The following is a 14,316-nucleotide window of genomic DNA, read 5'->3' as shown; positions in this document are numbered from 1 at the left end:
TCATTAATTTCACAATGAACAAAATTGCTTGAAAACATTTCGATGAAAAAAGTCATTTATTAAAGACATGTTAAAACATATTTTTTAACATGGCCTTAATACATGTATGAGTAGTTCTTTTCTTTTGTTACTCTCCTTGACATAATCTATCTCTTAAATATTATATTTGCATATACAATTATTTCACAATCGTGTATGAACGATTAGTAAAACATAGATCGAACATTTGCACATATGTGCTAATCATACAATTATCTGGTCTTACAAAATTTCAACGTCCAAATCCACCATCCGAGAGAGATGTTACTTTCTGCTGTATTATTTTACCGTAACCACCCCGTCCGCTATCAAAGTCTGATCGATATTCATCTCTCACCTAAATAAAGAATAATATTATATTATATCCCATATATCTTAGATTTAAACTAATCCTATACAAGATATCAATTTGAATTACTTGTCCTCCAGTTTTGCCCCGGCCATACTGTCTGCCTTCGATAAAGCCAGCGTCCCAATCTGTCCTAATTATTCTATCATCTAAACGAGTGCCATTGATATACCTCATACAATGTTCAGCATCGGCTCTTTGATAGTACTCTACAAAGCAGAAACCGCAAGGTGTCTTCTTGTATTTGTCGAGACCCATAATAATACGCCTGATATCACCACACTTTGAAAACAATTCATATATTTGTTCCTCGGTAGTGTAAAAAGACAAATTGCCCACATATAAAGTAGAAGAGTTCCTTAAAAGTCTATCTTGTTCGGCCCTTGAACCCTTAAAAGATATAAGAATAATAAAATCAGTAATTTATATAAATTATATTATACAATTAATATGTGCAAATACAAAAAATGTAAATATTGTCAAATCATGATAAAATTGAAATTATTTTCACTGTACTTTTACGTACAAATTAACTTTCATAAAACAAACCTTAAAATGTTGATCGCGGTAAGAGCTTAACTCAATTGATGTGGTATTTGCCATGGTGTAAGTAACAAGATACGCTATCTTCTCGGACGAATTTTCATTCTGCGCAACACCAAGTTTCCGCCATCTTGCTAAATCACCATAGAAACCGATAAGCAACGCGACGATAAAGGCTCCCGTACAACCGAAAATATAAGGAACACGGAATAGACAACAGAATGAGAAGAAATGTTACTAAATTGACTCGTAATAAGATAATATTTGATTGACCAATCAGAACGAAGCGGTCTCCGTTCCTCTTGTTCTGATTGGTCAATCAAATTCTATTCCACCCGACGATTAAATTTTCTAACGCAGTTCTTCATGATTGTCATACTCTATGGTTGCTTTTTTTTTTTTAACGTATTTTGGAATGTTCTAGAATATCGCGGCAGCCAATCAACTTTCACTTTTTATGGTAGCTTGTTGCCACATCTCACATCACGCGTACAGCAGCGTACAGGAGCCACTACATGCATTAGCTGGGTTCGTAAAGCGACGATACTGTCTCTTTTCCCTTCGTGCGTATCCTCGACAAGGTAAGCGATGTAATTGATATCCAATATATCGAATAAATATATGTGAAATAATTTACTTTTATATTCGAGCAATGCTTTATATATAGCAATGCTATGATACTTATATATTGGCGATTTATCATTAAGCACTTTACGATTGAATTTCTCGATTCGAAGAAGATCATTTAACATATGCGTCATAACCTAAAAATCACGTTGCTTGCATGCTGCGACTTTATCACACTCTTATTCGATATTTTTGTTTCTTTAAAAATTTATGATAGAAACTTGCGTAGAATTTTTATATAAAAAATGTAATTGTTATGTCGCATGCGATAATGTGTATGTGTGTGTGTGTAATGATAAAAATTTTATAGAGATATACTCATGTATTTACACACACATATGCACTCATATTATCTTATATTAATACTACTACTCCTAAAGCTTATATTCATCATGTAGCACTACAAACGCAAACTATATAAATATATATATATATATATATATATATATATATTGTATATTAAAATTATAATCCTTATAATTTTTTTAAACTTGCATATATTACAGAATTTTTGATACATAAAAAAATGACGAATGCCATGCAGCTCCATATTCGTGGACAGGAGACAACTGTCATTGATTGTGTAGAGAATGACAGAATACAACACATAAAGGTATATTAGCGTTTCTTTTATGATTATCTCAACATAAAATTTAGTGTATCTGAATTTGTCTTTGAGTGGTAATTTTGTAAAAATGTAGCATTAATATGATAATCTAGCATTTGCTAACTTTACATGAATGCTAGAAGGAGCAATAATGCAAAAGTAACGTGTGAATTTATAAAAGAGCAAAAGTAATTATTCTTTTACTCTTTGATAAACTTACTACAATTTTATCTTTATGAATTTTTAGAAGAATAAATTTTGATCATATAATAGAAAATATTAAGAAGAAAATAAAATGTTTAGAGTATAGCAGCAATCTGTTTGAATAGACTTATAATATAAATATAAGCAAATTAAAAAATGTACTGTATCAATAATTTTCCATATAGGATATTGTTTGGCTATTTAACAATTAATTCAAATAAATCTTCTATTTTTTATAGAAAAGAATTGCATGCCTTCATGATATCGAAGATGAATTTCACCTTTATTGCAATGGGAGTTTATTAACAGATGAAGCTTGTGTTGGTGAACTTCCATCAAATGTACTTGATTTGACTGTACCCTTACGGGGAGGTAAGTTAATATATAAAAATATATATATATATAGTGTATATTTAAAATTATTTAGAAATTCTGAACCTGAATAATCAAAACTATCGATCTTATATTATAACTATCAATCTCACATATGTGTTTGTTTATAGAAAATGTATTAAATCTTTCTGATATTGCATGATTATCATCAAAATGTAAGAAAACATTAATGATTATATGATTATAAGATGATTAAATATTTGTTTCTTGCTTATAGGTAAGGTTCACGGTTCTTTGGCACGTGCTGGCAAAGTGAAGGCTCAGACACCCAAAGTAAGAAGACATTTCATTTTTCTTTATTTAATATACAAAATCTACTAAATTTTATTATTATTTACACAAATTAAACTATATCATAAATTTCATAGTTTATATATTATATATGCGTTAAATAACAGCTTTAAAATAAGTAAATTTTGAAATCTCAAATTAGACTGTTAAATAAGAAAATTTTATATTTAAATATGACAGAGTATACTAATGTGTATGTGTTATCAGGTTGAAAAACAAGAGAAGAGTAAAAAGAAGACTGGCCGTGCTAAACGACGCATCCAGTATAACCGTAGGTTCGTCAACGTCGTCCAAACCTTTGGCCGCCGACGTGGACCTAATGCCAATACAAACTCATAAGAAAAAATATATTACTATATATTATTTGTTATAATAAATTCAAATAAAATGTCATATGACTGACGTATCTTAAACGCGTATTTTATTTGAAAAGAAAAAATCGTATATTTATATTAGGTTATATTTTTTTACAGTCGAAAAACAGTCTGAATTCAGCGTAAATTGTATAAATAAAAAGTAAAGTATATACAGAATTTTAACAATCGACGCGACATTTGAATTTCAGCATTTCATCGAGTTGCATGTCTCAAATAATTGAGATTTTATATTTCTGAAAAATACGGATATGAATAATGTTGTACATAAAATTTTGGAATCTACTATCGGAAACGTGTTCGGTAGAGATATAACTTGTCGAGAACCTGTGCATCGTTGCGACGATTATCAACCGGGTACTTTGGTGGAGCTGGGCAGAACTGGTATTAAAGTATGAATTAGAATAACAAATATGATTTTTTTTTTTAGATTAAAGAATGTCAAATCGAATGTAAATTTATATAACTTTTAAAATTTTTGCTTAATCTATGTGATTTGAAATAAAAAAAATGTTCTTTTATGAATTATCATATTTATAAACATGTGACTTTCGATTCATATATATAAGGGATTAATGTTTATGTTAATAATTATTTTTTATATTTCTAAATTTTTAAACGTCGATAATTTTCATAATTTTGCGATACGGTTAGTTTGACGAAAAGAAAATCATATTTTCTTTGTTTTTTTATTTGCGTCGAAAAATGTTTGCAGATAACGGATTCTTTTTCGCGCGTTACCTTTTAAAATATTTTCTATCTGAGAAATATATACATATTTTTATGACACAAAACAGATATCTTTCTAAAAAGTAAGTATAAAAAAATATTTTTCGGGGTGAATTCTGAGAGATAAATCTTTCTTTTTTTATAAAATAATATATGCAATAAAATTTTATCGTACTATCAGAATTATTGGGTGATGGGAGATGGCAGGTATGTGACTGCATCTCAATATATTATGTTTGTGAGTTATCTTATATCTGTCTGTCTTTTCTACTAATATGTTGAATTGCAAAATTGGTTAAGTTTATGAAAATTCATGAATTTTTGTACGATGTACTACAACGAGGCGTAAAAAAATGGAATAGATTATTTATGTAAGAAATTTTCGCGCTCGAGAAATAATGGTAATTATGTAACTGTACAAATCATTGAGATTCTTTATATATGTATCACGCGCATGCGATATTTAATATAATATATTATGTATAAGCCACTTTTTAATATTTGTGTGTCAAGTTTTTCAAGAAAATTTTGATGCCGTGCGGGTTATGTGCGATACCTGTGATACAACCAGCAAATCCATCGGAAAGCAAAATGTCTCCTTACGGTAACGAGCCAGGAGTCAAGAAACTAATTCGACCATCCGAGCTACCGATTTATCCCTTTGAAGACGATTATTCTAAACAGAGCCCATGGTAAAGCACAAGTAATTCCAATACACATAGCTATTATATTTGCAAAGGCAAGAGAAAGTTACAGTTAAAAAAGATTTCATGACAAAACAAATGTTGTTTTACTTGTACTGTCTTTTTATATTTTATAACATATATCATAATATTGTATAACAGCACAGATTGTTCACCCTCTGCTTTGGAGCAGAATATATCCAAAATTCGAAAGTCTGTTCAAGCAGTTGTGTCAGAGTATCAACATTATACTGGGATGATCTCTGATACTATTGACACTGGTGTCGAACATAGCAGATGTTAGTATCAAGATGCATGCATTTAAAATATGTGTTACATAAAGTTATTTACTATTTATAACTAACATAATACCATTTCTTTGCAGCTCTTTTGGATTATCTTCGTGAGGAAAGTAATGTTATGCCACGAGTGGGTGCCATAGCTATTGGTGGATTGGCTGGATTAGTGCTTGGACTTCGAGGACGCACATTTAAGCGATTGGTATATTCTAGCACAGGTGCTCTCGCTACGGCAGCTATCTGTTATCCTAAAAAGGCGGAAGAGGGATTTGACACGGCGAAACACTACATAAATGTTGGCTACAATTTTGTTTACGGTGGTAATAGAGACATTACAATATTTTTAATAGATTATTTTTGGATGAACAAGAAATATATACATTATATAAGATCATCAACTTTCAAAGAAACAAAGGAGGAACATATAAAATATTTTGCGCACAGAATGACCGAATCGTAATGAATTATAGTGACTGTCGATAAAAAAAAATGATTGTGAAAACATGTATGGACGGTTTATATTTTATTATAAATAATTTCAGTCAAGCCGGGTGACAATCGACAGCTGGAAATCACAATGCCAGAGTTGCCAAAATTCAAATTACCGACATCTTTTTCGGAATTTGTAGATTTAACAATTGTCACAGGTTCAGCAGTAGCTACCACTGTTGGTAGTTTTGCACAGAACGCATATACATCTTTAAGTAGTAACAAGGAGGTAGGATGCAACAAAGAAATTTCTCTATTGCATCGTCCCTCCCTTACATTTTGATTATCTACATTATTTCTTATCCTTGAAAATGTGTTGAAAAAAAATCTGCTTCATATTAAATTGCTGATCATTAAAATACTATCGATCCTGCGAAATCTTGGTTTAAGAAACGCCTAGATTTTTTATTTGAATTTTTGTTTAGAACAATCTTTTAATACATTTAGATTTATCAAAATTCAATCGCAGCGTTGTCCAAATTTAGTAAAATGTGCCAATTTCTCCCTGATAAAAAATTCAAGGTTTTTGTATATTGATGGAACAAAATGGGAGATAAGAGTGCACTGTGAGACAACGCTGATACATTGTCAAATATCGTTACAAGTACTTTCTCTTAAAAAATCGTTATATATATTAGCCTTTGCAAACCTCGATCAAGATAAGGCAGAAGATGTCCATTATGTAACATATTGTAACACCAAGGAACTTTCTGAATCGATAGTTGAAACATCATCTACACCTTTGGCAAATCACAGTACTGATGCATGAAGAGGTTGACTCAGATAGAAGCAAATGTAGTGTGTCTGCTCCAGTTTCTGTCCTTATTTTTACAATTTACTGAATAATTTGATTCATTTGCTTTTGTAATAATCACGCTTGTTCCATTGTGTCTTAATTAATGCACATACATATGGATTACCATATTACCATATTTATGAATGTTATATTTATCTTGTGCCGTTTCGTGTTTCAGAAAGATCAATCGACGGCTAAATTAGATAAACGAGATTAAGGAACGATGATAATAATGGAATGTAGTAAAGAGTGTACAAACGTTTTATCAGAAACGTTTTGCGAAAAGAAGGAAATTATGAATTATTTAAAATAAATTATAATAAATTGTGCATCTTAATACGAGATGTTGTATTTAATTTTTTGCGTATGTGGGAGGAAGTAAAATCTTTATCAATGTAGGTACTGCATCCTTTAATTAGATGTAGATAAAAATTATTCTATTGAAAAAGATGTTAATTGTTATTTGCTCCTGTTTTATATATATTTTTATTTCTAGAGTATAATAGTATGAATTTCTTTGAATAAAGAAGCTAAAACTCGACAACCTTCAACAGGTCGCGTTTCCTTCGTAGTATTAGAAGACGGTGCTTTGCTTCGGCGCAGCCGCGTCTTTTTTATTTATCGACTGTTATCCGTCATCGCTCGACGATAGGATTTCGATCTTCGCCTTCGGCTCTCGATAGCACTAAACTGCATTCGAAACCTGCGCACTTGCAGTTTCAGCATGAGGCTCTGTCAATTTCACGCGCGCACCTCTTAGGAAACACAGACCGCTGCGTAGATCATGAAGGCGCGCGCGCGCTTCCACCTCCAGCTATCTTGACCTGATCTTCGCTCGGGTCAACACGCGAACCATCGGGAGGTGCGAATATGCACATCGAGCAGTAGATGCGACTGCTCTTTCCGTGTTGTCATTCTCCGAGGAAAATATCCGGACGATCGTTTCGCGCCCAAACGTGTCCACGCGTCGCCTCCTCTTCTTCAAGTTCGCGGAGAGAAATGAATTTGGACGTTTGGAAAACGCTCGTTCAAAAAGAATGCAGAAGATTCTGTGATTAATCCTGGATACAATTATGAAGATAGTTCGTTGTTCTCTGAGAAGAGTGCTTTGCGTTGTGATGCATGGTGGAAGGATTGCATTAAGGATTAATATTTCCAAGTCTGATGCTGTAAACTCGTTATAATACTGTCATCGATATTCATCATCATCGTTCTCACCGAGAAGGACGGATTTCGACAGGGAAGCACATCGCGCGAATTTACGGCGCTTATGCATATAATGGGGGTCGCGTCGATAAATCTCGCGCTAGACGGCGCGTGAATTTTGCGAACAGATCGGTGGGTCAAGGTGTTACAATTCAGGTAAGTTTGTTATTTAGAAGCGGAGCATCGATTTCTCAGATATTTTTATTTTATTAATAATTGCAATTTATAACGGGGAGAGCATCAGAGTGTGGAGTTTGTGCGTAATTCAGCTTTTTTGCTTTTCGTTTCTTTGTATTTTTATTCAACGCTATCCAAGATTGACTGATGAGAGACGGTATCCTATCTCTATCCCCCTTCCATAGCTACCACCCTCCCGAGCGGACAGAAGGACGAGTGATCATGGAGAAGGGGTAGCTAGAAGGGATAAATATAGAATATCATCTCGCATGTCAATTTTGGACAACATTGACTGACAACTTAAAAACTGCTGATCCTTCGATATTTTTATTAAAAGAAAAATTGGTTCTTTAAATTAGAGTCGAGAAATCTATACATAAAAAATAATTCGTTAAGTCTATGTAACACATACTCTGTATCATAATTGTATAAATAATTAGCCCTCGGATCGATGTCGCAAAAACTTTGCTCACGTGAGAAAAATTGCGCAAGGATATCGAGATATATTGATCTCAAGAAAACTGCGGTACTTTGCAAGCGATATTATCCGCTAAACATGGTGTACGATAATGTAAAGCCATGTATAATGCTAATTTAAAAAATAAATTAATATTCTTAGTTATTAAATTTGCAGTAAAAAGAAATACGCCAGATTTAGTATAAAATGAGATATTTCAATAAGTTTACTTAGAATCTTTTTTTTTTTTTTTTTTAAATCTATTCTGAATTTTATTTTTATGTAAAGCCGAATTTGATCGATTGCACTTTAATTAATCAAATTTTATTTGCTTTATATTTATTGAAACTCTATATTTCTCTTTCTTATCTCTTTATATTCAATTATGCAGGAACGTTGTATCTCTTGTAGGGTGGATATGGTAACTATGAACTCCGAAAAATCGGCTTGCCGCCGAAAACCAGTGGAGAAGAACAGCAGCAGTAGTGGTAGCGGCAAAAAGACATCCGAACATGTCGAAGAAGCAGATAAAAAGAACGAAGACGTTCGTATGAACGAGTCTCCGGATTTATCCCCCAACACCCCCACCTACAACGTCACTGCCTCTTGCGCCGAAGACACCCCTAATTACCTTGTCTACAAGAAGGTAACAGCGTGTATATAGAATATATATACTATAAATATAGTATATAGGCGCAAGAGATAAATAAGAAAGTAAATTCAAAGGATTTAATATTAAAAGACGATAAAGAAAATTTTATCAAACGGAACTTCTCTTTAATCTTAACGCGATATATAGATTTATTCTTTAGGAATAGGCTTAATTAATTTCAACAATTTAAAGATTATTGTAAATTATTTTTATCTGATATATTATTTTATTCGTACTTTTCAATATTACTGTTGAGACGAGAACTTTTCGATCTTTAAAATATAATATAATAATATAATATAATAATATATATATGTTTGATTAAAAAATCTGATGAATAAAATATTTGTTGTTTTATTAAATCATCAAATTTATTATTTTATATAAAATAATATTGTAAACACATATATGCAATTTTTTTAGATGGAGTCGATTGTGGAAAAAATGTTAGACGAATTTACTGGTGTCCCTGTAAAGACAGTCAAGACTTTTATGACAAAGACGCCTTCTGTTTTTACAGGTAAAAATAAAAACGATTATTGTTTATAATTTATAAATATAATTTTTTAAATAGTATATAAATACGTAAAAAAAAATTTATATATAAAAAGGAATATATATGAAAATAAGATTTTCTCGTACAAATCTCTAAAGGCATAAATTGAAGTCGGACAATTTTTTAATAAAAGATTAAACAAATTATATATGGTTTATATTTCAGGCACAGATCTTATAACATGGATGATGAAGAACATGGATATAGATGATCAAGGTAAAACTATTTGCTAAATCTTAGAATCTATTTGTGATTTATATGAAATATAATTTGAAATATATAATATTAATTCGCATATGTTAATTCACAGAAGCCCTTCATGTGGCCCATCTTATGGCATCCCATGGATATTTCTTTCCTATCGACGACCACTGCCTTACTGTAAAGAATGATAACACATTCTACAGGTTTCAAACGCCCTATTTTTGGCCATCAAATTGTTGGGAACCTGAAAACACTGATTATGGTACAAAATTATATTAATATTATTATTAGAGAGTATAATTTATCTGTTATTTGATCATATATCGTAGACGCGAATAATTCTCCGCCAGCAATGGAAATGAGTTTAAAAACATAATATAATTTATTATATATTATCGATGTTACTTCATATTTTATATTTTTATATTTATATCTATTTCTTTTGCTGTATGTATATGTATATATTTATAATTATAAAGTTTTGTGGAGCTGTATTATGATACATTCGTTGATGCATACTATGTTAAATGTTACAGCTGTCTATTTATGCAAAAGGACGATGCAGAATAAAACGCGATTGGAATTGGCGGACTATGAGGCGGAAAACTTAGCCAGATTACAAAAGATGTTTTCACGAAAATGGGAATTTATTTTTATGCAGGCAGAAGCACAGAGCAAAGTTGACAAGAAGAGGGACAAATTAGAAAGAAAGGTCTTAGATAGCCAAGAAAGAGCCTTCTGGGATGTACATCGGCCATTGGTAATTTTTATTTATATATTTTGAACTGTGGATAAACTATGATTTTTAACATTTCTATATGTATCAAATTACATTTTACAGCCCGGATGTGTGAATACTACGGAACTGGATATTAAGAAAGCTTGTCGCAGTTATAAATCTGTTGTACAACCAAGTAAGCATTTGCAACTAGGTGTTGCGGGTGGCAAAATATCGCCGTCTGCGGAATCGAATGCGACCTCATCGATAGAATTTTTACAGAAGCAGATCGAGACTCTGAAAGACAGACTGGACAGAACGGTCATCAAAGTTTCGAAAGTTGCAGAAGCGTATGTCGATAGAATTATCTAATTTAATAAAGTAAATTTTTTTTTTTTTTTTTTTTTTTTTTTTTTTTATATTTGTGTGTATTAATGTTTATCAAAGCTAAATTGAATTTTAATTTTATTGTCCTCTGTAAGAAAGAGAAAGTAAAAGAAAGTCTTTCAATCGCATTTTATCTGTATCATTTAATGATACAATATTATATTTACTTAAGCTTTGTTAAATACATATATGCACTTATAGACTAATCAATACATGTGATATTTTTAGTTTGATCGGATACTTCGAGCAGTACATGGAATACGATCCTTTCTTCACTCAACCCGAGTTAACAAATCCATGGATATCCGATAGCCCGGAAATGTGGGAGCAAGAGAAATTAGCGTACGTATATTGTCACGATATAGAGAAAAAAATTTCTCATGGTACTCGGATTTTCGTAAAACATGATATTATATGTATATGTATATATTTATGGATATGTAGGAAAGAAATATCCACGAGAAGGGTAAAGAGATGGGCGTTCAGCCTTCAAGAACTTCTGCGAGATCCTGTCGGTAGAGAACAATTTATACGCTTTTTAGATAAGGAATTTAGTGGCGAGAATCTCAAGTACGTATATTAATCCCCGCGTACATTTTCTCGTCATCTTTAAACATCATTATTTCATTCCGAGAAATTTACGCTATTTATCTACATTCATTCATTCAACGAATATTGAATTTGCATCAGGGAGACGAGATCATTTATGATATGTGCAGATTTTGGGAAACCGTTCAGGAATTGAAAACTTTACCGCAGAAAGATGTCCAGACTAAAGTCGAAGAGATATGGCATGAATTTTTGGACACGGACGCCAGTTGTCCGATCAATGTCGATTCTCGGTCTTACGAAATAACAAAAAAGAATCTCGAAAAAGCGGATCAATGGTGTTTTGATGTTGCTGCGGTAGGAATTTAATTCTATTATTTCATATAGAGAAATGAAAAGAGACGAAACATATTTAAAAGATCGAGATTTAGAAAAATTATTAGACACATATATCCTTATTTATCTATAAAATAAGATGTCGAGCTATTCGAAGCAGATTATTTAAGATAAATGTTAAGTGATTATGATCAGTTTTTGACAAATTAATCATTAAAATTGCAAGTAGAAAATAAGTTCTTATGTTTCGTTTAATTTCAAGTAGATTGCATGTGTAAACAGAATCGTTATATTTTACCTCTAAGTTATTTTACATATAATTCCTGCTACAATATATTATTATTTTTTAGGCACATGTATATCATCTGATGAAAAGCGATAGTTACTCGAGATATTTACGTTCGGAAATGTATAAAGATTTTCTTAACGGATCCAAGAAAAAGGTTGGTTGCATGGTTTTCCTTCATATATCGAGATGATTTTGAATCTATCAAAAGCTTTATTTTTAACTTTATTTTTAACATTTCAGACTTCTGTGAAAGGCATTCGTTCCATCGTTTCCTTCACCGGAAGAAGAGACACTACAACTTCATAATCTGCCAATGTTTCTTACACTTGCTACATAATCTTGCATCTCTACTTGCCAATTCGTTTTTTCTTTGTCTCCATCAAACATTGCACAAAACTGACAAGGAAATTTTGAGGTTTGGAAAGTACTTTCTATTTAACTCTCTATTTTGCATTATTCTTTGACGTATTTATAATTAAATACTTTATATCAGTAATTATACAATAGTTAAGATTGCTTAAAACATTATCAAAGAATGGTATGCTTGCCATGGATTTATTACAGAATAAAAGAGATTGATCACAAGTCAATTCTTGCACTTGTTCAATATTTTACATCGATTATTTATAATATTCATCTAATTGTGATCTTTTTATCGATTTCTAATGAATTTGGCATAATTTCTATTTAAAACATTCAAATATTTAACATTAAGGAGATTAAAACATCCAAAATATGACATGCAATCAAATTTTTACCAAAAAAACATTATTTCAAGTTTATAAAATATTGCTGTTTGCGGGAAGTATATCTTTTGTTATATATATATATATATATATATTTTTTTTTTTATTATAAAACTTATCCCACATTACAGTATATATACTTTTGAGCAATTTAACAGTGTACACAATGCATGTAAATAAAGCTGAACTGAAGAACTAGGAATGTTAGAAAAATACATATAGTATAACGTTAATTAATTATATAGTTAGTATAGTTGGAGGGGATATGTATTATCTTCAACAAATCAAACAAGGGAGAATTGAGCAAAAGATACGCACATACATGTATAGAAATATATTTTGCATACATGGCTCTACAGCTCTACACAACTAATCTCAGCATTGCCGAAATTTTGAAGAAGATTATTTATAAGAGATATCTCATTCCATTGTTCTCATCCTTAGTTTTCCTCGAGTCGCTATATTCGCATTCGATATACACAAAACTTATGTCAGAAAAGTCCTAGAACTAAGTGGATTACAATAAAATTAAATTAGAAAAAAGGTATTTATTACTTAATATTCTCTTCTCTCTCTTTCTCTCTGTTATTTTCTTCTTTATCTCATTTAATATAATTTCTTGTCGCTCTTGCATTGACATCTTCCATAGAAATAATTACAGGCTCTTTTTATCTGGAATTATTTTTACCTCGATACTTTTCAATTAATCTATATTATGCAAATAAAAATCATCATCGCTCATTTAAATACACAAACGATAGTATATTCGGAAAATAAAAGCGTTTTGTCGCTAAGAAAAAAAATACTCCAAAAAAATTTATTCCTGTCAAAAGTTAGCATTCTTTATTCTCTATTTTCTTATACTAGACGCTATTGTAACGCAAGTTACGTTATCTCTAAATATATTCAGCATTCTGCCAGTTTCCTGTTGAAATTTTCAATTCCTTGTCGTTTCAGGAACACTGTGATGAAACAAATTGTAATGTAAAAAAAGATTTGTTAGATGCAGAACGTATAGATGTATGAATCTGGATATTATATTAAGCAAAGAATATTTAGAAACCGTAGAATGAAGAATGCTTCACAGATTTCAAGTTATATTTAAGGCTTTTAAAGTCCAATTAATGAAGGTTTCACTGCAGATAAGATCTTTGTGAAGAGAGAGAGAGAGGGAAAGTATTTCAGTCTATCTATTTAGGTATTAAACCATATATATAAGTTATGTGCCCGTATATAAGTTATGGCCCCACATAGTCTATAACTACATTAGTTATGGTTGCATTATATCGTTAGGTATATATCTCAACTATTCAACGTTTAGTATAATCGAATATCCATATGATTTATAATTGACGCACGTCTGACTAAGTGTTAACGCGGTTTAAACCACTAGAAACTTTCCTGATCGCTTTGGCACGAAGTTGTCTAACGGAGAACTCTTACAACATATATATATATATATATATATATATATATATATATATATATATATATATATATATATATGTTCTTATTTACGCCAACTCCTGATATGTTTCGTATCTCTTTATTCTAAAGTAAATTTACAGATAATTCTGTTAATGATATTATTTTGTTACTGGCAGTATGTTATTTTC

The 14,316-nt window shown here is 31.0% G+C and overlaps 4 protein-coding genes across 8 annotated transcripts; 3 read left to right on the top strand and 1 right to left on the bottom strand.

The window, feature by feature from the left end:
* Window positions 1–14: 14 nt before the first annotated feature.
* Cbp20 (cap binding protein 20) lies at window positions 15–1,091 on the bottom strand. The gene is made up of 3 exons (XM_070301781.1): window positions 938–1,091; window positions 458–778; window positions 15–376 (listed from the first exon to the last, which is right to left on the bottom strand). The coding sequence occupies exons 1-3, from the start codon at window positions 989–991 to the stop codon at window positions 272–274; spliced, it is 480 nt and encodes a 159-aa protein (XP_070157882.1). The 5' UTR covers window positions 992–1,091; the 3' UTR covers window positions 15–271.
* Window positions 1,092–1,373: 282 nt separating this feature from the next.
* On the top strand, window positions 1,374–3,466 carry Rps30 (ribosomal protein S30). Its single transcript, XM_070300944.1, has 5 exons — window positions 1,374–1,512; window positions 2,065–2,171; window positions 2,609–2,741; window positions 2,980–3,035; window positions 3,261–3,466. Exons 1-5 carry the CDS (start codon window positions 1,389–1,391, stop codon window positions 3,390–3,392), a joined length of 552 nt encoding a protein of 183 aa, XP_070157045.1. The 5' UTR covers window positions 1,374–1,388; the 3' UTR covers window positions 3,393–3,466.
* Window positions 3,467–3,663: 197 nt separating this feature from the next.
* Mic26-27 (MICOS subunit 26/27) lies at window positions 3,664–6,818 on the top strand. Of its 2 annotated transcripts, none has more exons than XM_070300942.1 (6): window positions 3,664–3,819; window positions 4,670–4,848; window positions 5,002–5,138; window positions 5,225–5,458; window positions 5,681–5,856; window positions 6,602–6,818. In XM_070300942.1, exons 1-6 carry the CDS (start codon window positions 3,679–3,681, stop codon window positions 6,638–6,640), a joined length of 906 nt encoding a protein of 301 aa, XP_070157043.1. In that variant the 5' UTR covers window positions 3,664–3,678; the 3' UTR covers window positions 6,641–6,818. The 2 variants fall into 2 exon arrangements, with proteins under 2 accessions (XP_070157043.1, XP_070157042.1); XM_070300941.1 differs by lacking the exon at window positions 3,664–3,819 and adding an exon at window positions 4,382–4,557.
* Window positions 6,819–7,695: 877 nt separating this feature from the next.
* Rsg7 (regulator of G-protein signaling 7) lies at window positions 7,696–12,706 on the top strand. 4 transcript variants are annotated; one of them, XM_070300939.1, is made up of 13 exons: window positions 7,696–7,785; window positions 8,675–8,909; window positions 9,339–9,435; window positions 9,637–9,687; window positions 9,782–9,937; window positions 10,212–10,435; window positions 10,517–10,589; window positions 10,665–10,743; window positions 11,009–11,122; window positions 11,225–11,350; window positions 11,500–11,686; window positions 12,016–12,108; window positions 12,195–12,706. In XM_070300939.1, the coding sequence occupies exons 2-13, from the start codon at window positions 8,682–8,684 to the stop codon at window positions 12,258–12,260; spliced, it is 1,494 nt and encodes a 497-aa protein (XP_070157040.1). In that variant the 5' UTR covers window positions 7,696–7,785; window positions 8,675–8,681; the 3' UTR covers window positions 12,261–12,706. The 4 variants fall into 4 exon arrangements, with proteins under 4 accessions (XP_070157040.1, XP_070157037.1, XP_070157041.1 ...); XM_070300936.1 differs by having other exon boundaries at window positions 10,517–10,743; XM_070300937.1 differs by having other exon boundaries at window positions 7,703–7,785; window positions 8,655–8,909; window positions 10,517–10,743.
* The last annotated feature ends 1,610 nt before the right edge of the window (window positions 12,707–14,316 follow it).

The sequence above is a fragment of the Polyergus mexicanus genome, unplaced genomic scaffold (assembly GCF_030449975.1).
Source record: "Polyergus mexicanus isolate NDT 795.1 unplaced genomic scaffold, iyPolMexi1.0 SCAF_9, whole genome shotgun sequence".
Taxonomy (NCBI): Eukaryota; Metazoa; Arthropoda; class Insecta; order Hymenoptera; family Formicidae; genus Polyergus; species Polyergus mexicanus.
This window is presented reverse-complemented; position numbering and strand designations above follow the sequence as displayed.

Bases quoted from the DNA above. Each gene is read 5' to 3' on its own strand.
- Cbp20 (XM_070301781.1), bottom strand. From the start codon at position 991: ATGGCAAATACCACATCAATTGAGTTAAGCTCTTACCGCGATCAACAT. The intron at 779-937 runs GTTTGTTTTATG...ATATCTTTTAAG, and splicing joins ACCGCGATCAACATTTTAAG to GGTTCAAGGGCCGAACAAGA. The intron at 377-457 runs GTAATTCAAATT...TTCTTTATTTAG, and splicing joins GGGGCAAAACTGGAGGACAA to GTGAGAGATGAATATCGATC.
- Rps30 (XM_070300944.1), top strand. From the start codon at position 1,389: ATGGTAGCTTGTTGCCACATCTCACATCACGCGTACAGCAGCGTACAG. The intron at 1,513-2,064 runs GTAAGCGATGTA...CATATATTACAG, and splicing joins TCGTGCGTATCCTCGACAAG to AATTTTTGATACATAAAAAA. The intron at 2,172-2,608 runs GTATATTAGCGT...TATTTTTTATAG, and splicing joins ACAGAATACAACACATAAAG to AAAAGAATTGCATGCCTTCA.
- Mic26-27 (XM_070300942.1), top strand. From the start codon at position 3,679: ATGAATAATGTTGTACATAAAATTTTGGAATCTACTATCGGAAACGTG. The intron at 4,849-5,001 runs GTAAAGCACAAG...ATTGTATAACAG, and splicing joins TATTCTAAACAGAGCCCATG to CACAGATTGTTCACCCTCTG. The intron at 5,857-6,601 runs GTAGGATGCAAC...TTCGTGTTTCAG, and splicing joins CTTTAAGTAGTAACAAGGAG to AAAGATCAATCGACGGCTAA.
- Rsg7 (XM_070300936.1), top strand. From the start codon at position 8,682: ATGGTAACTATGAACTCCGAAAAATCGGCTTGCCGCCGAAAACCAGTG. The intron at 9,688-9,781 runs GTAAAACTATTT...GTTAATTCACAG, and splicing joins CATGGATATAGATGATCAAG to AAGCCCTTCATGTGGCCCAT. The intron at 9,938-10,211 runs GTACAAAATTAT...TAAATGTTACAG, and splicing joins ACCTGAAAACACTGATTATG to CTGTCTATTTATGCAAAAGG.